Genomic DNA, 21,462 nt, shown 5'->3' on the forward strand with positions numbered 1-21,462 from the left:
TGGAAACAAGTATGGGTTAGTTATATAATTACCACCCAGTTATAAATGGTTTCCTGGCTAACAGGAAACCATTAGGCTTGTCGCTCAGTGTAAGGCCACCAGAAAAGGAGAGAGTATGATCATCATCATCATCTGGACCTCCTTTCCCACCCTAGGGCAGGGTGGAGAGTAGCAATGTCCAGACAGCCCAAATTTGCTCAGTCCAATGGGTCACACATCCATTCACTCATCATTCAAGCCCCCGGAATCCTGGCTTTATCGGATACCCCGAAAACATTCACCACGTCCTGTAGCTTCACATAAACATATCCGATTGCGTCAATCCGATCGCTGCCACGTTAAAAGGGGTGCCAAATCTCTGATCATGCACTTCACCTCACAACATTCATCCAGCCGGCTAGATCTCGTCAGTTCCCCAGCCTCACCGACTTCCAACCTCGCTTCCTCACACACTCATCCACCATATCTGTCCAGCTTCTCCTTGGCCTACCTCACCTCCTCCCTCCTTCAGAGTTCCTCAGATATACCTTTTTCACCACTCTATTGTTATCCATTCTCTCCTCATGACCAGTACATTGTCTTCAGTTCTGGTGTCCACCAACTTCCTCCACATTTTTCACGAATCACATTATTTTGAAACCTATCCACTCTCTGTACTCCACATACATTCCTCAGAAAGAAGAGAGAGAGAGAAAAAAAAAAGTGACCAAAAAGATGAGGGAAACAAAGAGAGGAGGGGAGGGCAGACAAAAAAAATGATAAAGGTGAAGGAAGAGTAGGTAGCACTGTAAGTGAGTGGATGATGGTCGCCACCACTTACTGTTCTGTTGTTTAATATGCCAGTGCATATATTTGCTGGAAGAAAAAAGGATGGGAGAGAAAATCCACATACAGTTTGAGTTTTATTTACAAATTATTGAGGAACAAGAGGACTTCTACCGTCTTCCTCAGCACTTTGCCCATTACACATTATCATTCTCTTGTACATTTCTATTTGGAAGTGTGGGGGTTGAGGGTTGCTGTCTGTAATGATTATAGCAGTGTGGTTGGTGAATTTTGTAAAGTATGGTGGTGGTGGTGACAGCAGAGAGTACTGTGTGATGGAGTAGTGGTGGTGGTTGTCACTGGAGTGTGTGTTGGTGGGGTTGATGGTGGCTGTGGTAGTGTGGTGGTCATTAAGGTTATGGTGGTGTGTGGCAATAGAAATGGTGGTGGTGATGGCGGCTGTGGTAGTCATTAAGGTTATGGTAGTGTGTGGTAATAGAAATAATGGTGGTGGTGATGGCTTCTGATGGTGTGTGGTGGTGGTGGTGGTGGTTGTTATATTTGTGGTGCTGTGTGTTGCTGGTATGAGCTGCCCCCTCATCCACTGTCATCTGCCCTACCTGATCTGTCTTCTCACCTGTGGAAAAAGAAGAAAATTACACCACAGTTTACAAGATATTAATTCCTTCACAACATCATCATCATCATCATCATTATCATCATCATCATTTTATTCTTCAAACTGAAGGGTTACAATACACCCATCACTAACCTTTCATTGGCAGACACCAAGGTTCAAATGACAACCAGCCTCCTATCACACTGGGCTCTGTACTTTTTGTTGTGAAGGTTCAAGGGCACCAAGATCCTTCAGCAACTGTTCCTTCTCAGAGAAGTAGTTGCGATACCATTCGATGTGGGCTCGCTTGCGTTCGACGGTGAGGTACGGGTTCTTGGAAAGCCCTGTACACACCAGCTCCATGAAGTGTCGGATGGGGCCTCTCTTAGGACACCAGTCAGCCAAGTGTCGCTCTAGGAAGACATGTTCATGGAAACCGATGCTCTTCTCGGACTCAAGACCTGTAAAAAGTGGGGGTGAATCGTCTATCTGACTATCTATCTATTGCCAGACGCCTTGATCCCATAAGAGGTGGCCACAAACACATGCTGCCCTGTCCCCTGCCATTTCACTGCCTTGCTCCCAGCTCACACACCCCTCTCACTCATATACCACTCCACTCCATCCCTCCATCTCATCCTTGGCCTCTCCCTCCCTCCACCTCACTCACATACACTCTCCTTGTCAGTCATCATAATTATTATCACTGGCATCATCATCACCTCACTTAATCTGAACACCATCATCCTAGCAGATCATTAGAATAAGCATTATCATCATATCTCAGTATCATTATCCTATCTCATAACCTGCATCATATTATCACTGTCATCACCATCATCATATCCTATCCCATATTTCAGTGATATGAAATACCTGTACTGTGCCTCACTATACAAATGTATCAAGTCCTCGTTTAAAGCTACCTTTTGTTTATTATCTCTTCTGCCATTAGGTCCAAGGTAAGGCACAAAAAAATTTGCTGTGAAAGTTCTGTTGCTACTAGTAAGCCTGATCTGCAAAGTCTCCTAATTATCAATAACAGTATGATGGAGAGGGCCACCTTCATGCAGTAGCTTTGATATAGCTGTATAGCTGACCTCTGCTGCTTAGCTATACAGAAATCCCTCAACTCCCTCCCTATCCCCTCAAAAGGTGGATGGTAAACTGTCAGAGAAGAGCAGCTTCATTGTGCAGTTCACTGGGTTCACATTTTTTGGCTAAAACTACTACCATTACTACTCAGTAGTAATGACAAAGCCGTGGTTTTCAGACCATACCCCTAGTTTATGGCAAGGACTGCCTGTATACCGATATATTACCAAACTTCTTTAGTAAAACCCAATTCAATTTCATTCTGCCATCCTTACAGTCATACTATCAACTCTTAGGTAAAGAGAGGTACAAGTCAGGTTGAACTGCAGTCCCTTAACAATAAACATAAAATCAGTATCTGGATATACCAGTACCGTAAGTCTTTAACTGCCAACCAGTACAACATAATTACTACCTCCTGCCTTCCCTACCAACTTCATTACAAATTTCTACAAACCTTACCAACATCGCTACCAACATCTACCATCTCTACCAACACCTTTACCACCTTCTGTCACCCTTACCAACTTCATTATCAATTGGGAAGGTCCAGAGTTTGCCCTGGTTGGTCCACTGAATCATTTCCTCAAAAGTATTCTCAGGCGGGTGTGAGATGCTGTGTCTTAGTTCCTCTTGATGTGCTGCCTCCCATACTTCTAAAGCTGAGAAGGAAGGGTCAGAGCTCTTGTCTGCCCTTTCTCCAAATATCCCAAGAGGCTTGGCACCCAATAGGTCCACACGAGTGACAGTTCTGCTGGGAAGAAAATGATGCCTACTGACTATACAAAGGTTATTGGTTCCATACAGCTGGTGATGTGTTTTACTGACTTATCCTTCCTATCTCTACACAAGTTTATGCAATTTTGTGTTGACTTCTGGTTGTGATGGGATAACTGAAGGCTGTGTCGAACTACACTTGCTATACCCACCACCAGGCAACTTGTCTCTCAAACCCTGCCCTCTTACTCACCAGTGAGAGAACTATCAATGCATGCCCAATGAAATCGTCCACACCCTTACTCGTATGTCCTTCAAGCCCTCAGAAGCCTGGTTCCACCTCACAGAGCTAGCCATCTACATTATTTTTCGTATTTCTAATATGCCTTATAAAGTGGAAGCCCTTCACATATACATCCCAGTTGGGGTGAATCTGTTGACTACTGAGTTAGAAAAAGGATGCTTAATCCTTGTCATGTGTTCTTCCATACATGGTAATTCATCCTGAACATTTTGCACAGCCTGGGAACACCAGATGCTGTTGGCATCCCTACGTCAAGTGGGGTTGGTGGAGGATTAGTGCCCCTCCCTGTAAAACAATTAACTCTAAGCCCTTGGCCACCCTGTCTGGGATACATGGCATCTGGCAATGAATGAATGAATGAATGAATAATTCTGAAACATGGAAGAAGCATAAGTATATATTAGCCACCTGTCATTAAGAATGCAGATATTTTTCTTTGTATTTATTACCGGTAGTACTTAATTGCACGAAGTCATATATAGCGAGCTCTGTTTTTTGAGGCACTATAGTTCGTTCATTTTACCTAGGCAAGCTTTTCATCCTTTTGCACTGTTTCTCACAGATCATTAGCAGAATAAGACAATACCTCAGCTGTACATCTTCTTCATAACATTTCATGACTAGCAGCATTTTCTATCTATCTATCTATCTATAGCCCGACGCCCTAATCCCGCAAAGGGTGGCCGCAGACAAAACGCCTCCAAGTCACTCTGTCACCCACCATTTGACTACCCTCCCCCCAACTCACCCCCCCCTCCCTCATATACCTCTCAACTCCATCCCTCCACCTCATCCTCGGTCTACCCCTCCCTCTCCCTCCCTCCACCTCACCTACATACACCCTCTTAGTCAGTCTTTCATTCTCCATTTTCTCCACATGTCCAAACCACCTCAGTGTATTTCTCCTAATCTTCTCAACCACATTCACATCTACCCTACAACGTTCCTTCACTTCTTCATTCGTCAACCTGTCCCTCCACGTCACTCCACATGCTCCTCTCAAGTAACTCATTTCCACTGCTCTCACTCTTGACTTGTTCCCCTCTTGCAAGGTCCATGCCTCGCTTCCATACGTCAGGGTAGGGATCACAATACCATCATGCAGTGACTTCTTAACTTCCATACTCACCTCCCTATTTCTCATCACTGCTTTCAGTGTACCAACAACCTTCCTTCCCTGCTGTACCCTTTCACGTATTTCATCCCCCAAAGTTCCATCCTTACTCATCACACTACCCAAGTACTTGAATGCACTCACATTCTCCATATCCTCACCATCCAACCTCACTGCACACTCTGTGACTTCATTCCTTTCAAACACAATAACTTTACTTTTGTTTACATTAACTTTCAGCTTCCTCCTCCTACACACTGTCCCAAATTCATTCACCAAACCTTGCAACTCCCATTCATCTTCACTCAACAATACTGTATCATCAGCAAACAGCAACACCAAAAGCTTCCAAATCTCACCCTCATTCATTAGGGCCAGCCCCACATCCACTGCCCTACCTTGCACCTCCTTTACAATCCCATCCATATATATATTAAACAGCCATGGAGACATCACACACCCCTGTTTCAGTCCCACATTGAGATCAAAGAACTCACTCAGCTCACCATCCACTCACACCGTAGCCCTAGCTCCCTCGTACGTACTCTTCACAGCACTCAACAATTTCCCCTCCACTCCATATATTCTTAATACCTTCCACATACCTTGCCTATCTATTCTGTCATAAGCTTTCTCCAAGTCCATGAAGGCAGCATACACTTTCCTTCCCTTCTCTAGATACTTCTCCACTAAACATCTTAGAACAAATATCTGATCTACACACCCTTTTCCCTTCCTAAATCCCCCTTGTTCTTCTCCAACTAGCTCCTCTGTCATATGCCTAACCCTATCAATGAGTATTCTACCACATATTTTACCAGTCACACTAAGAAGGCAAATACCCCTATGGTTACCACATTTTCTAGTGTTAATAAATTGTTATACCTCAGCAGTACAGATGGAGAGATGGCAATTTTACATCTAGTTAGAGTGAACCAAAAATAGCTTAACAGATTTATTTACATTAAGAGAACTCGCTCGTTTTTACATCTATCAAATCCAAGAGGTGCTAAACATTTTTTTAAATAATGGTATATCAGAATATTAACCAGCCATATGCAAAAATAAAATGGTAATGAATAGGATGAAAGGAACCTGAGTCAGTCCTCACTTAACTCCTCCATTCATGATGATGTATTTTCATGTTTTACTCTTTCACACTGCAGGAACTTTATTCAACTTACAAAAGGCATCTCATAGTGTAGGGGTTCATGAAGGCTATATCTCACCCCTCAAGTCTGAAAGGTCTCTCCTAAGTTGAATAAAACCATCTGGATATGGGAGAATAAAATATAAAATATGTAATTGGACTGAGGGAGTTAAGTACAAGATATCAGTATGTGCTGACAAAATGCTGCTGTAAATGAAACTAATGTAAGTAAGAGAAGTGTCTGCTTCATGATGGATGATAAAAAACTATAATGAATCATGAACAACTTTTAAGTGAAGAAATGGCATTACTTCATCAGTAAATTCACAATGCATTAACTTTAAACTTGTTGTAGCAGACTTATATATATGAAAAGCTAGTCCATTACCTCAAAATGTATTGACAGAAAAGGAAATTTAGAGTACTTTTTTGAGACTGAATTATTATTAGTAAATACTTGCTGGCAACCCAATACCAGCATTGTGTCCTGCTTTTCCTACGTCGTATTCCTCCTTGATCACCAAAGAACATCCTTCCTTCTAAAGCTCTTTTGTTGGTGCTTCATGCTGCTGTCTGTTCCTCTGCCATGCAATCCTTCATTATTTCACCAAAAGCTTATATGCCCGGGTGCTAGGCTACTTAGTCCTAACATGTACAGTACAAGTGACCATCTGCTCATCCCTTACTGGTATTATGGATGCAACAAACCCCAATAATCTCTTGGATGTAAACTATTATGGGTTTTGTAGGTTGAGCACATTAATCCACCAGACTACCAGGTGTGCACTGGTTACTGTAATTGGTTACCACACAGTGTAGTAAACAATATCCTGCACTACAAGAAATCATCTGGCCTTTCACTTTCATTTAGCATCCTCAGTGACAGAGCCAAGAGGGAAGTGTCAGCAAACTTTTGTAACAGTACATGGGAAGAATGCATACCAACCTTGAGATGGGTGAGCCTGGAGCATAGCTAGGGGTTCGTCTGCGCCGGGTGGGAGGCCCAGGCTGCCTCTGTGAGTCTGACATACGATCAGGGCCCTTCTGTTGTACTGGTGCTGTTGTTTCACTTGGGCTTTTCTCTACCTTCATCCCCACAAACAGGTCACTGCAAACATAATGTCACTGTCACCATCATTAATGTCATCATTCTCATCTCCCTCCAGTTAAAAAACTTCTCATAAAACAAGTACAATTATCAGGCCATAGCCAGAAAAAAAAAAAAAAAAAAAAAGACATCCCCATACAGAAGTGGCTAAACCATTTCTTTGTTACTCTTGCCTGAGAGTGGTGGCAGGCTTATCTAGAGAAGTTGTGTCTGACGAACGAAGGCAGAGGGTGGTGGACAGTGCTGTGAAGATGCTAGGGAGGGATGCCTTCAGATGGTGGCACAGATATAACTGGTTGGATCCACTGCCCAGTTATACAGACATCTCTTAACTCCCTCCCCATTCCCCCAGTGGAGGATGGTGGACTGCAGGATGAGAGCATTTCAGCCTGCACTCCACCAAGTTCACATCAGAATGATCCTGGGGCCTCAACAACAACCATAATGAAGCAGTTAAACCTCTCTTGGCTACACTTGCCTGAGTCTGGTAGGGGGCTTGTCTGGAGGGGGCGCATCTGAGGAATGGAGGCGAAGGGTGGAAAGCAGCTCAGATTCTGTCGTCTGTACATCTCCTCCAAGGCTCTCAGCAACCTCTTTAGTAGCAGCCACCAGCTCAGGATCTGGGGGTATCATTACAATACCAAAATATCTTGACTCATTCATCACAGTGACACACAGTATATCCATCCATTCATCATTCATGAACCAGACCTCTTTTCCTACCAAAAGATAAGGTGAGGTAGGGTCCAGAGAGCAAGACAAACCCAGTAGAGGAAAAAACTACCCAAAAGTCTGTCCATTTAAATGAGCCACCACCTCATTTAGTTACCATTCAAGCCCCTCAGAATCCTGCTTGTAATAGGCTTATATTGTATTTACTGCATTATTGCTTCCTCCTGATGATTTTACTGAGGAACAAAGAGACCATCTGTAGTGACAGCATTAAAAACAGTCTCCACTACTTCCTTCACAAACTGACATCTCTCTGTAAACTGAATAAAATAACCTGAAGTAGCAAGAATAAAGTAGAAGCTGGGTCGTCAGACTGATCAGGTTAAGACACCAAGCTAGCTTGCTAGCTAGACTAGCACATAAACACCAAGCTACCATGCTGGCTACACAGACGTAGCACATAATCACCAAGCTACTAAGCTTTGTACATAACTCTCAAGTGTATTTGGAGCCAGCAAAGGAAGGAGAAAGGGGTCCCATCTCTTATTTTCTTACTTTAGTATAGGTATTACGTAATTCCTTGTACCAAAAGTGAAAGTTTGACAATCATATTCCCATGCCAAAATAGGCAGGGAGGAGGGTACGAGAGGTATTACCTTCTAGTTTCAACTTCTATTCTAAACACTTGTAGCTGTCTTTGAGACTAAACAGTACTGGTAAATAAAAATGCTGGCTCAAGAACACATAATACGGCACAGTGTAGTAGCCTAGGCTACCTACTTTTCACTGATAAATTCCTGAAGAGCATAACACCTGGAAAATGTCTCTAATGCAGCTCATGTACATATTTAAAATGCTTACAGTATTTCACACCACAAGAGAATATAAAAACCACCACTAATACTGCACTTACATACAAATTCTGAGCAATATTTGCTGTAACTTGTTACATTAAAACACACAGCCTGACAGTATCAGATAAGCATTACAGATTGTTTATCCCCCAAAGTCTGACTCAAGACACAGATTTCCCTTTACTTTCCCTGGGGCCTAGCAGTCCTTCAACATGCCACACCTTCAACTGTAATATGGAAAGCCAACCCACCCAGAAGGTGCTGGTGGGCCATCACTACATATAGTATTAAGATCAAGATTAACCAATGACCTTATCATTAACAGCTATGTATAACACCTTGTAACAGTAACAGCACAGGCAAAAGTGAAGTTTATTTTTCTTCAAGTTAACCATGCAGAAAAATTAACAAACAGACAGCATGTAAACATCCGAACTCTGTATTGGTGCTGGATAAGGATGTCCTGCTTTGGTGACACCAATATCACCTAGCTGCTCTGCTGCCTGCATATATAAATGTCCCTCAGCTCCCTCCCTATCCCTCGAAAGGAGGATGGTGAGCTGCAGGAGGATGGTACCAGTACTAGTAACTTCAGTCTGCAGTTCACCAGGTACACATTCAGATGAATCTGGGGTTGAAATTGCAACTACTACTACTGTACCATTGAATCCTGAAGCTGAAATATTGCACAGTAGGAAAAACTGGGAAACAGGCATAGTTTATACTATTTATTTATTTAAGAAAACAAAATCCTAAAGCTCTGTCTATTTGAAACAGGTTACCGACCAATCTGTGACTCTGGCAGCTGAGATGGTTCCTCGTCCTTCTTGCCCCTTGGTGGCTTCTGTCGAGGTTTTGGCCGGGACAGCTGGACACCCGGCTCCGTGGGGATTGGGTCAACCTGGAGTACAATTACAATGTCTGTGAGTATACTTTTCAGGCTCTCCTTCTACTACAGTTTGATTACCAACTTGGCAGCGATTTTCATGGTTTTTCACTTTATTTCCTGTTGCATAATGGCAGAACAGCCTGTGATTACTGTGTGAGTGAATATACATCTCAGGCTTTCTTTCTACTACAGTTTGTTTACCTTAATGTGGCAGGAATTTTTCCAAATGGTGTTTACACTGAAGGAAAATTGCTACCATATCACAACTAAGAACAGTAATACTGTATGTAACATTAATGAATGTCACTGACAGCTGCACCATACTACTGGGCATAACAAGTGCCATACATTAAAATACTTGGACTGCATGTTAAATCTAGTGTATTTATCACAGCCTATAATTTTCAAGCAACTAGGTATATATTGTTGCTGTTGTGGCCCCAGGGTCACCTGGACATGGAACTGATGGACTACTGGCTCAAATTACCCATCTTTTCCAGTCCACTATCCTCTTTTGAGGGGACAGGGAAGGGGTTGAGGGAATATCTTACAGAAGCTAGTGAAGTGAGCAAGTTGCGTAGTTTCTGTTGAGTTGCTTTCCTCTTGTCCGTCTTTGCACCTTCCTCCAAAGCTTCCTGGGCTTCACCCAGCCCTTCACTTGCAGCCTTATTACCTTCCACTGCTTCCAACCTCTCTTGTTTCTCCTCCCTGAACTTGGCTTCATTTTCTTCCACACTACTCTCCTTTCCCTGCCTGGCTGCTGAGCTCACTTCCTCCTCAGCTAACTTATTCTCTGCCTTTGATCCTGTACTGCTGTCTGCTGGCGATGATCCTTCAGAAGGCACCTTGCATAATGTACGTGTGAACTGATATGGCCGTAAACTGTACCTGTGGAATAGAATCATTGCGTATTATTGTACTTACTAGTTGTAAAATTTCTTTGGTCATCATCATCGTCTTCACCATTATTCTACCCCCCCCCCCCACAAAAAAAAGTAGGTTAGGGACTCATTTTATTCAGTACAGTTCTTTGATCATTATTACTGTCATCACTCCAACATAGGAAAAAGAAACAGAAAACTGGCAGAGCTATCAAAAGCATACCTGGTGAAATTGCCTGCACAGTTATTCACGCATAATTCGAATCTTTGGAATCCTAAAATTTTCAATAGGCGTATATCAAACTACAGTATGGTAATTAGAGAAAATCCAGTCAGATATAAGAAAAGACCTGATACCTATACAAGAAATCTGTAACTAAATTGGAGGTTTTGCAGATCAGTGAGAAGTGATGTAAGAATAAATAAATATGTAAAGAAGTGATTATGTTGGGATATAAGAATAAATGAAAGTCTTTATGTTGAAGAGGAAAGTACCATATGTGGGAAGATGAAAATGTAATGGAACAGAATTCTAACAAATAAACAGGTAGAACACATAATCTGAATAAATGTGAAAAAAACCTGTTCACTGTAAATGAATGAAACATAGTGAAATGATTATATATTCCCGGTATATATTTTTTTTTACAGGCAAACACAGACAAGCAGTTTTGTGTGTTTTCTGTGGGTTCCTCTCACCAACAGCAACAACTTTTTCCTATGCTATTTCCTTTGGATATTAGCAATAAGAGAGATGCAGGCACTGGAAAAAATACAGAGGCAAAATGTCGGATTGGAACAGTTGATGAGGTTTGGTGTGATATAGTATGGGTGTATGAAGTTGGATTAATGCTTAAAATCACTTAATTAGCTCTCTCTTGTATGTGGTCTAGTCTGGTTACATGAGGTTAGATTAGTTTTGGGAGGTCTGGGGGATGAAGTCCCCAAGTCAGTGTAGATGTGGTTAGGTATGGATAAAACAAGGTTTTTCTGATTATTTGACTTTAGCTATCATTTTCCAGTGGAAATACTTCTATTCCCTGCATTTACCTCACCATAAACCCTACATTACCACAGGTCCTCACTGTCAGTGAGGACCTGTGGTAATGCAGGGTTTATGGTGAGGTAAATGCAGGGAAAAATTTACTGATAAAAACTATTAGTAAGAAGCAGTGGTAAATCTGGAAGCCATATAAAGAGGGCAGAGAAATAAACCTGTGGGATTTCATATGACATTGTGCTACTATTATTATAGTTTGCAATATACTATCAAGTTGATTAAACAACTTTAAGAGTAAGGCCTCATGGTCATCATGTGGCTGTGGGTCTAAAAGTTGAGAGCACCACATTTAGTGAAATTTCCTTTCAGATTTCCACACATCACCCACTGGGGTGGGGGTGAGTGAATTTAAGTTAATGCAGCCACAATAATTGACATATACATGCAGAATCAACATTCATTCATTCATTCATTGCCAGATGCCATGTATCCCAGACGGGGTGGCCAAGGGCTTAGAGTTAATTGTTTTACAGGGAGGGACACTAATCCTCCACCAACCCCACTTGACACGTAGGGATGCCAACAGCATCTGGTGTTCCCAGGTGGTCACCCATCCAAGTACTAACCAGATCCAACGTTGCTTAACTTCGCTGATCGGATGGGAAGCGGTGTACTCAACGTGGTATGGCCGTTGGCAGAATCAACATATTCTCCATTATTTTGGCATAATTCTGAAATAATACACTCAGCATGTTGGCACTTCCCAAGTCTGGCAGTGACAAAGATGGTTAAGCATGTGAGGGTAAATTGGTTTCAGACAGTCAAGGCTTGTGATGGATTAACCCTCTTCGTCTATATATCGTGGCTTGACCTACTGGTACTCTACCTAAACTAACCTAGCTAAACTACTCCATCGAATCAAACTAACATAACCAAGCAGCATGACTGTTCAAAATCATAAAAATATCCCCAAAGTCACGTAACTATTCAGAAAATCTTCCTGCAATAATAAATCGACGACCATTGTTCCGGTACATTAGGCAAGGCCAGGGCGACCCCATGCTGTATCAAACGGCAGGCACCCTGTTCAGAGCTTTCACAAACAGTATTTTATGAGCATAATTCTCTACTGTGTATAATAAATTGTTGTAGAACATACCCATTGAGCAGCCATCGAACCGAAAAGGCGGAGTTTTGCCGTAAGGCAGCAGCCATTGTTATTGTTTTGATGACGTGCGACGGATTCGGATTCGGCAAGCACCTACCGAATCGGCATAGGAATTACCCCATCTGCGCTTTTAACCGCAAAATGATAGTTTTACCACCATATAGCTTCATACAAACCTCATTATCTGAAATTCAGTAGAAAAAAGAATCTTGGCTTAACGCGAAACCATGCTAAACAGCGGAGAGTTCGTCTTTAGATTGCCAACTCGCCTTACATCTTGAAATAGCAATACAAATCGCAGTATTAAAGTATTTTTGCTTGGTGGTCTAAATTAGTATATAGTTCCTTGTATGTGAGTTGGTCAGGGTAGCTTGAGTACGGTATATGTCCTTGTGAGGTGCGAATATAGGGTGACCCCTGCCCTGGAAGTGTTGCGATCATCGAGTCTCGCCTGTACGTGTAGATGATCTATATCGAGCTTGATCGATATATGCATTAGTAACCCCTCTTGCGTAAACACATTCAAGAACACATCATAACACCCTCTTGCTTCAAGAGCGAGAGTGTAGAAATAGCAAATAGTCAACGTGGAGGGGAGTAAGTGGGCGATGGTAAGTGACATGTAGCTAAAGATATCAGTGGATTTCCAACAGGCGAACGAATGTGAACAAACACTAGCGAACATAGTAGTGGTCATGTGCTCCAATATGGCGAGCATAATCGAACCTGAACGAGTTTATATGAATAGATGAGTGTCAGTGCATCATGTTTACTTTCAAGAGCCCATGAATGAGCACATGCAACTACCTCTTTTCACTTAACATTATATTATGCAAGCGACTGCAGTGGGAATAGGAAGCCTACATCTACAAGAGGTCCCAGAAGAAGAATGATTGCTTACGGGAGCATATACGGTCATAAACGCAAACGTTCGTGACTGCTCACTCGGCAGTGCGTATAGCCTACTTATATCATTAATATATTGGATAAAGAATTAGGTGGAAAGTTTACAAAAATTTTCCGAATAAATATGGCAATAAACCTATTTTGTTATGTTATAATTAAATGATTGAATTTATTATATAGTAGACTCGTTTTTGAGTCGTTTACTCGATGGACGCCATATTGCAGGTTGGATGGCTCTCTTATTTACTTACTATTTTTCTTGGTTTTGTACATTTAAATTTGTGTGAGTACTTATACCAATGATAGCAGTTCAGGGGAATATATAGGTGTTGGGTTACCTTTATATTTTCATGTGATTTTTGAGGAGTGGTACAAATTTAGGCTTATACGTGGTAGGTAAACTTCAGCCCATATCTGATTTTATTAATTTATGGTGCTGGAATGGGACGTCTTCATGTGTTAACACTTATATGAGTGCGAAATGGATCTGCCTGGTTATGTAGACGTCCCACAGTCTCTTCCCTGACCCTGAAAAGGAGAATGGTGGACAGCAGGGCGACTTTGGGCGGCAGATCACTATAGTACTTGTGTGTGACTAATGTTCTACCATTAGTCAGTTGTTATAGCTCAGCATTCAAGAGCAAAGTAAGAAATACATTACTGGAAAGAAAGGGTAAAATAACAGGGATGTTTGGGGTTGAATGCTTCTATGTTTTCTACACACACACACAGACTGTGTTCATTGCCTAGTAAATGGTTATCATTTAATGACAACTGAACATTCTAGCCCCAAGCCTCTACACCCCTGATGGGGCACTGAATGATTGAATAACAGTCAGACGGGGCTATTTCAGACGTTTTCGGCCTTTTTAAATACAGTAATCACTCTAATATCCGGACGCCCAATAACCGAACATCCCCACTACCCGGACCTTATCGTCCTGGGATCAAACATTCCCAAAATGGTCCGAAAATCCAAAAAAATTGAAAAAAAAAATCGATTTTTTGCCGTCCGTAATTTGAACTTGCCGCGCACGCCGCGTGAGAGCATTGTTTTGGTTCGTCATTCCTCTGACGCCCGATAGAGCGCCGCTGCATCCTCCACACTTCCCGCCTGTCTCTCACCGCGACAAGACCTACGCTGTTCGCTATGGCTGCCCACGTGCTCGCTTTTGTGGTGGTGCCGTACTTGCTGCAAGGCCTCCTGCTGCTCTCTGCCCTACTCTTAGTGTGTGTGATGATGGCCCCGCCTCCTGAGAAAAGGAAGAGAGTGGTGTTGACTCTGGAGAAGAAATGGGAGATATTGGAGAAGGTTGATGCGGGTTGGTCTTCCTCACGTATTCTCCGCGAGTTCAACCTGGCCCGGTCGACTTTGTTCGATATCAAGCGTTCCCGAGACAAGCTCATGCAGTACACGGCTGACTTCTCGTCGAGAAGCAAACGCAACGTGGAGAGGAAGGTTATGTTTACCCCCAAGTATGCAGAGATCGACCGCTCCACGTTGATTTGGTATCGACAACAACGTGCAGCTGGTGTGATGGTATGTGGAACGGAGCTGAAGGCTGCTGCTGAGAAGTTTGCAAGGCTTCACGACGCCCTTGACTTCAAGGCATCCGAGGGTTGGCTCTTCGCATTCAAGTTATACATGGCCTTACTAACCGTAAAGCACATGGCGAAGCATTGGACGCTAACGAGGATGGAGTGGATGAGTTTCGGCACAAGGTGAAAGGCTTGATCGACAGGGAGGGCCTCACTCTCGGTCAAGTCTATAACGCTGATGAAACTGGCCTATTCTATTGCTCGGTGCCAACGAACACTCTAGCCGATGAGACGGAGAAGCGTGTACCTGGCCGCAAGCTTTCTAAGGAACGGATATCTGCTTTGTGTTGTGCCAATGCTAACGGCATGCACCGGCTTAAGCCCGTTATTGTTGGCCGTGCAAAGCAGCCTCGGTGCCTTCGTGGGGTGATGGATGTCCTTCCTGTCATATGGTACCATTCTATGAAAGCATGGTTCACAGCTGTGATTTTCAAAGACTGGTTTCACCATGACTTCGTCAAGGAGGTCATACATTACCAGATGAAGACACTGGGAATTCCTCGCGACCAGGTAAAGGCTCTCCTTCTCCTCGACAATGCACCTGCCCACCCGTGCGACAAGGACTTGGTTGCTGAAAATGGCCGTATTAGGTGCATGTTTCTGCCACCTAATACGACTGCTCTCATTCAACCAATGGACCAAGGAGTGATTGTGGCAACAAAGCGCCTGTACCGTCAGAAGTTCCTGGACGAGGTGATGGTTGTCCTCGAGGACGAGGACGAGCGCAGGGAAGGACGTGACACTCGAGGCAAGCGGACTTTGGAAAACCTTCACCGCTACAACATCAAGTCTGCGCTGTACAACTGGGCTAGTGCATGGAAGGAAGTCCCTGTGAAAACTCTTGAAAATGATTGGTCTCATCTGCTTCTCGGAACAGATGTGGAGTACGATTTCCTAGGGTTTGACGTGGATGACTTCCATGCACGGCTACGTACGCACGGCGACGATGTTGATGTGGACGATGTTCGTGAGTGGTTGGACGACAACGAGGGCGATCCTGGGTATCAGACGTTGTCTGATATAGAGATCGCGTCTTCGGTTGCTGGTGTCAGTCCCGAACTTGAAGATTCCGACGACGAAGGCGATGATGATGCAGACTCCGCTCAGCAGGACACTACTCCAGCCATCCCCAAGCTGAGCGCACTCCGGGAACATCTAGAGTTCGTCCTAGACTACCTGGAACACCCGGACTGCGACAGGGAGATGGGGCCCTTGGGACTTGTGGAGGAAGTGCGTGCATTCCGGCAGCGCATCATCAATCGCCAGAATCGTCGGTCCTTGCGTCAGTCAACGATTGACAGTTTTTTCAGGCCCGTGACCCCCGCTGTGCCAAGCCCTGGTTCCACTCCGTTGCCTCCCCAAGACAGGCCCTCATGCTCCGAGCCACAGCCCAGCACACCAGCTACAGTGGAGTAACCGCTCGACGTGAGTTTGCGGCTGTCTTCAGAGTCTCCTGTAGTCGGTACGCCATCACCACGACCCACCGATGCACCCCTTGGACGCCTGCCAGTGATACTCTCGGGCTCTGACAGTGAATAAACAGCAAGAACTTCTCCACTAGACCACACGGGAATTTTGAGTGTTGTGCAGTGAAAAAAACGGTGTGTTGTGTTAAGGTTTTCAAGTTGGGAGAAAAGACTCAGTAGAAAAGAAATTTAACGTAACTAACCTTCTTTGTTTTGGCTTTGGAAAATTAAAAAAACTGGGGAAAAGTTAATGTGCAACACTTAAATTAAACTGGAACATTATTTGGACTAAAGTGAACACTGTGAAAAGAACGGACTTCTGTGTGTTAGTGACTAAGTTCAGTGCAAGACTTCAGGAAGAGTGTAGTGCAAGTGCTTCAGGAAATCGTTCTTACTGTCAGAGTCCGAGAGGAGGTGGTTATTCATCGAGGTGGCCAGGGACTTGCTGTAAGTAGCCAGAATGTTTCATGTTGTACTATTTTCCATACTATATTTACCAGAATGTTTCATATTGTATTTTTTTCCATACTATACTTACCAGAAAGTGTCATACTGTACTTCTTTCCATACTATACTTACCTCATGCATGTGCAGTAGGAATGTGTTTTTCAGAGTTCGGTTAGGTTCGGTTAGAGTCCATAAGTACCAGAATGTTTATTAATGTATGAACATACTTCTAAACCCACATTTTATGTTTCTTTTGCATTTATTTCAGTCATTTATGTGCCTTATTGGTGTGATTTGGGTGTTAAATAGGTGCTATGCATGTCCGGAGGGAGTTGTATAGGTGTTTCTCTGAGTTAGGGTCCATAAGTACAAGTCCATAAGCTGGGGCCCAATATCCGGACGAAACCAATATCCGAACCTACCGATGGCTCTATTGATCCTGATATTGGAGGGGTTACTGTACTTTTTGCAATAGAGAACACGGTGTAATTAACATGGGATCCTCATTTATTCCATGGATCTGGAACAATTTTTTGAGAGTAAAATGGTGCAAAGGAAAATGTTCTATGATAAGAAATAAAACTTGGCAGTTATCTAAAGCAACACTTCTGAAAATCATGGCTCCAAGGCAGTTTCAGACAGTCCCATAAATTTTCATTTAAAATGCCCCGTAGCCAAACAGTAACTATTTCTACAAACTAATGTTTTAAAATATTTAGTCCAGTATAAATGTTCTGAAAAAAACTTTAGATGGAATTTTTTGAAATTTTTATGAATTTTATGAAAAAATTTGTTACAGAATGTAGTTATATTGACAGTTGTTTGCACCTCCTGTAGTCCATGTATCCATGAGACCAGCCTTGTGGACAACATAATGGGCAAGCGTTTGCCTGGCCGCAGTGTTGGCGAACATGATGGAGATATTAGTCTTGTGCCCATAACCCTCCCTGCATACTTGATTCCCCTACTGAAGGACTACATTTTTTATTTGGGATGTTTGATGGAGGAATGCCAGACAAGGAGTCTTCTGGGTGGGAAAAGTAGTCTTGAATTTGCTCTTTGGTGATGGCAGCATGTTTTCACCTGATATTCTGACAATGTCTTCTGGTAAGAATATGGCAATTCATCTTATAAAACCCAGCAGCCCAGTCCTCCCCTGGTAGGTTGTTGTTGAAAGGCACTGCCATCCTGGCTGTTTTGTCCAGATGTACTTTGATGAAATTCCTTATTCCTTGGAGTCAAATGTCAGGCCATAGTCCCAAAGAGTTGCTACATTTTGGGCAATTGCATCTTCCTCTTCCCATGTTAGTGAGGTGAGATGTCCTGGTTGACGAATGTGCAACCCTTCAGTTGTTGCCTCCTTTCTAAGGTTGTGCTGTGAGGCACATTGAACCCGATGGCAGCTTTACGAACAGTCATCCTTCCATCCAGAACAGCTTGAACAGCTGCATTAAGGTTCTCTTGAGACTAAGGCCGGCTACACACACTCAGTTTTTTGCTCCAGTTTAACTGTGCAGGCCAAAATTGCACAGTTAAAACTGAATCCCGCCAGTGTATCCACGCAGCGCAGTTTTTGGTCAGTATTATCCAGTAGAGGAGATGGACGGAAGTGGTGAAGACCTACTTCTGGCCATTGGCTCTGTAGTGTGTGCTATTAAAAACAAGGGAAAAAAGAGGAAATAAAAGAAAGTCTGGTGTAAGAACTGGCTGTTGAAAAGGAAGCAGTTTTCTCACATGAACCTATTGGAAGAATTCAAACTAGAAACTGATGACTGGTACAGTTGCCTTTGTATGACAGAGGAAAACTATTGCAGCTTTCATCTTTAGTTGCTCCTGTAATTGAAAAAAAGGGCACATGTATGAGGAAAGCCATTACTCCCGACGAATGTCTGACTGCTACTCTTAGGTTTCTGGCAACAGGGAGATCCTATAGCAACCTCCAGTACACAACAGCGATGTCACCACAGGCACTGAGTGAAGTTATACCTGAGACTTGCAGAACTATCTTTGCTGTATTAAAAGACAAATACTTCAAGGTATGGTATTTATTTGCATATTTGGCTATGAATTTGTTTGCAACATCTTTTCAGTGAGTTTCTCAAAAGCTAATCATTTTTGGTCTGTCACAGTAGTTTTTACTTTTAACTCCTTTGCGCACCATGACTCAAGTCAAAACGGTTAGTCTGAAGAGGAACTGATGACACACTTGCAGTGGCGGTCAGAAGGGATGCTGATTAGGCCATTCTGGGCAAAAATATTCGCCAAAAACTAAGTTTCAGCACGAAATGCATCAGTATTTGGTGTGTCATAAGGGAGGGTGCCTATTTCCAAGCCAACACTCTCAAATAGTCAGCATTCTCTCATTTTCTAGTTCAGGGGGGGAGGGGGTACCCACGCGATATTTGGCGATTTACTCAAAACCTACAGGTATTGGTCATGTCAGAATCCCACCAATACCATGTGAAAGATCATGAAATTCTGCATATAGACATATGCTTAGCTCTTGCATCGTGTGGGCAAAGTTTTGTGCTACAGTATAGGGCAGTTATTTTCATTGTTGAACAGCAGTACTCTCACCTCGTTTCGGTACTTTCACAGTACTTTTACTCATCAGTTTTGTGTTTTTATTAGCTTATCATATAAACATCAGGGAAGATGATGGTATACAATTTTTACCATTATAGCCAATTTCTGGGGCAAATAAAATATGTGGGAATGTTTTCCTTTGTGCATGAGTCCAGCCAGCTCTTGTGGCATTTTCCCTGATCATGTCACACACACTTACTGAAAACTTACAGTGCGCGAGGGGGGTAATTTTCCAAAGACACGTGCTCTGTATAGTTCAATAAATTCCTCTATAAGTGCCCTTGAAAAATTGTGCATGTCAGACATCTTGCCACAACTGACGCTGTGAGCTGACTGAGCAAACTTTCAAGTTTCCCTCCGCATGCTCCAGTTTAACTGTGCAGTTCAAATCTGTGAGTTAACTTTTCTGTCTTCGACGGATGTCTTTCAGGCCAGGATTTTGAATTATTTGCACAGTTAAAACTGCACAGATAATTCCTCATCCACACGCTCCGATTTAACTGTGCAGTTTTGGCCTGCACAGTTAAACCGGAGCAGAAAACTGAGCGTGTGTAGCCGGCCTAATTCTTAAGCTTTGCAGCCCTCTCTGTGGCTCCTTTCTTGTTATTTCTTACCATCAATAGACAGATAAATGAGAAAAAAAGGTCTTTGTAAGTTCCAAGGAGGTGCAAGGTTGAATAAATTGAAAATGCTTCAGCAATTGTGTCACTTTCCGACATAGTCCTAGACTTTTATGCATTCTTTTTTAGGGTAATTTTAATTATATTCAATAAAATATTAGGTACCGGGTACACAAACCTTAATAGTCTATAAACCTCCCCCCAGAAAAAAAATTTGGTTGTTGTCGGGTGTCTTTAAGTCTGGTATCTGCACCTTAATATTTTCTCACCAATTTTGCTGGAAAAACAGTGCCATAAGAACAAAGTGATAAAGGGACTGAATCAAAGAGTAAGAAAATTACAACTCCACAGCATTAACCTGAGGCATCCCGTCGACGTATGGATACGTTGCAACATTTTGCATTTGCCAGTCCCGACGACGTACTGGTACGTTGCACAATTGCAAGGTTCATAATTTGCACAATTTTCAATTTCCACGCGTGATTTTTCGTACGTATACACGGGACACCTTCCTCTATTCCACTACATGATGCCAAGCAGGGACAATGCCTTAAACCACATAACCTCCCCCCCCCCTGCATGCCATTGTCTCAGCAATTCACCTGTTACCAGTGACCTGGCCAATAAAGACATTCAGGGCCAGAGTGATTCCCCAATCGATGACAATGTGGAGGACAAAGTTTACATAGCATTAGAGGAAGAAACAGTCAGAAATGATGATCAGGTAATGTGGCAAAAAAAGGTCAGGTATGGTGATGAGTTAGAGTGAAACAATGCTTATAATGCCTATATTACTGTTTGAAAACCAATATACTCTCATACTGCATATAAATTCGTACCAAGTAAATAAATAAATACCGTTTATGAGTGGTGTGAAATAGTTACCCTTCCATAGAACTTGTTTTCTTTGGTGCCAGCCTGATAGAAAACCCAGTAAGGTAAGGAGGTACTGCTACCTGGATCGAGTATTTTAAACCTCAGGTGAGCGATTTCTCTATGAATTTTCGATGTTTCTCACCAAATGTGGGGCTTTTAGCCAAAAAAAGATTTTTCGAAAATACCTCGGGATTGGGGGGTGTCGGAGGTGCGAAATAGCTCGGGACGTTACGGGTTAATGTATAAAGCATACAGCATCTCTTAAAAAAAAAAAAAAAAAAAAAAAAAAACATGTAAGTTGAGTGAATCTTTTTCATAAATCAATATTTTTTCATAAATTAACCTGCTGCGTGCCAGTGCCGTTTGAAAATGATCTGATATTATTCCACGGCCAGTGCCAGTGCTGTTTTAAAACGGTTTAAATAAAAAAATTCACTGTGACCACATTTTTCAAGATTCGCGGATAAAAATTGGCAGGCATGTATGGTAGCTGTTCCTCTACCATCCCCCAGGCTGTCAAGGCCATACTCTCACTCGCTCCCCTCCTCATGCTCGCTCTGCCTCACTCTGCCTGTGTGCCCAGTGCTGTACATAGTGAAGGCATTTTGTAAATATCTTCATGTAAG

At 42.8% G+C, this 21,462-nt stretch overlaps 1 protein-coding gene and 1 non-coding gene across 2 annotated transcripts; both read right to left on the reverse strand.

Moving 5' to 3' along the window:
- Positions 1-899: 899 nt before the first annotated feature.
- mRpS31 (mitochondrial ribosomal protein S31) lies at positions 900-12,396 on the reverse strand. Its single transcript, XM_080269287.1, has 8 exons — positions 12,328-12,396; positions 9,839-10,175; positions 9,185-9,299; positions 7,351-7,492; positions 6,711-6,872; positions 3,004-3,230; positions 1,538-1,845; positions 900-1,402 (listed from the first exon to the last, which is right to left on the reverse strand). The coding sequence occupies exons 1-7, from the start codon at positions 12,381-12,383 to the stop codon at positions 1,583-1,585; spliced, it is 1,302 nt and encodes a 433-aa protein (XP_080125413.1). The 5' UTR covers positions 12,384-12,396; the 3' UTR covers positions 900-1,402; positions 1,538-1,582.
- Positions 11,746-11,864, reverse strand: LOC145395982 (5S ribosomal RNA). The gene has a single exon (XR_013896709.1). It is a non-coding gene; the product is annotated as a 5S ribosomal RNA (ribosomal RNA).
- Positions 12,397-21,462: the final 9,066 nt, after the last annotated feature.

The sequence above is a fragment of the Coenobita brevimanus genome, chromosome 33 (genome assembly GCF_032717465.1).
Source record: "Coenobita brevimanus isolate Jiangsu-jjx chromosome 33, ASM3271746v2, whole genome shotgun sequence".
NCBI lineage: Eukaryota > Metazoa > Arthropoda > Malacostraca > Decapoda > Coenobitidae > Coenobita > Coenobita brevimanus.

Excerpts from the sequence above, each read along its gene's own strand:
- mRpS31 (XM_080269287.1), bottom strand. The coding sequence starts at position 12,383 with ATGGCTGCTGCCTTACGGCAAAACTCCGCCTTTTCGGTTCGATGGCTG. Across the intron at positions 6,873-7,350 it reads AAGCCCCCTACCAGACTCAG|TGACCTGTTTGTGGGGATGA; the intron begins GCAAGTGTAGCC and ends TTATGTTTGCAG. Across the intron at positions 1,846-3,003 it reads CCCAATTGATAATGAAGTTG|GTCTTGAGTCCGAGAAGAGC; the intron begins GTAAGGGTGACA and ends CACTTTTTACAG.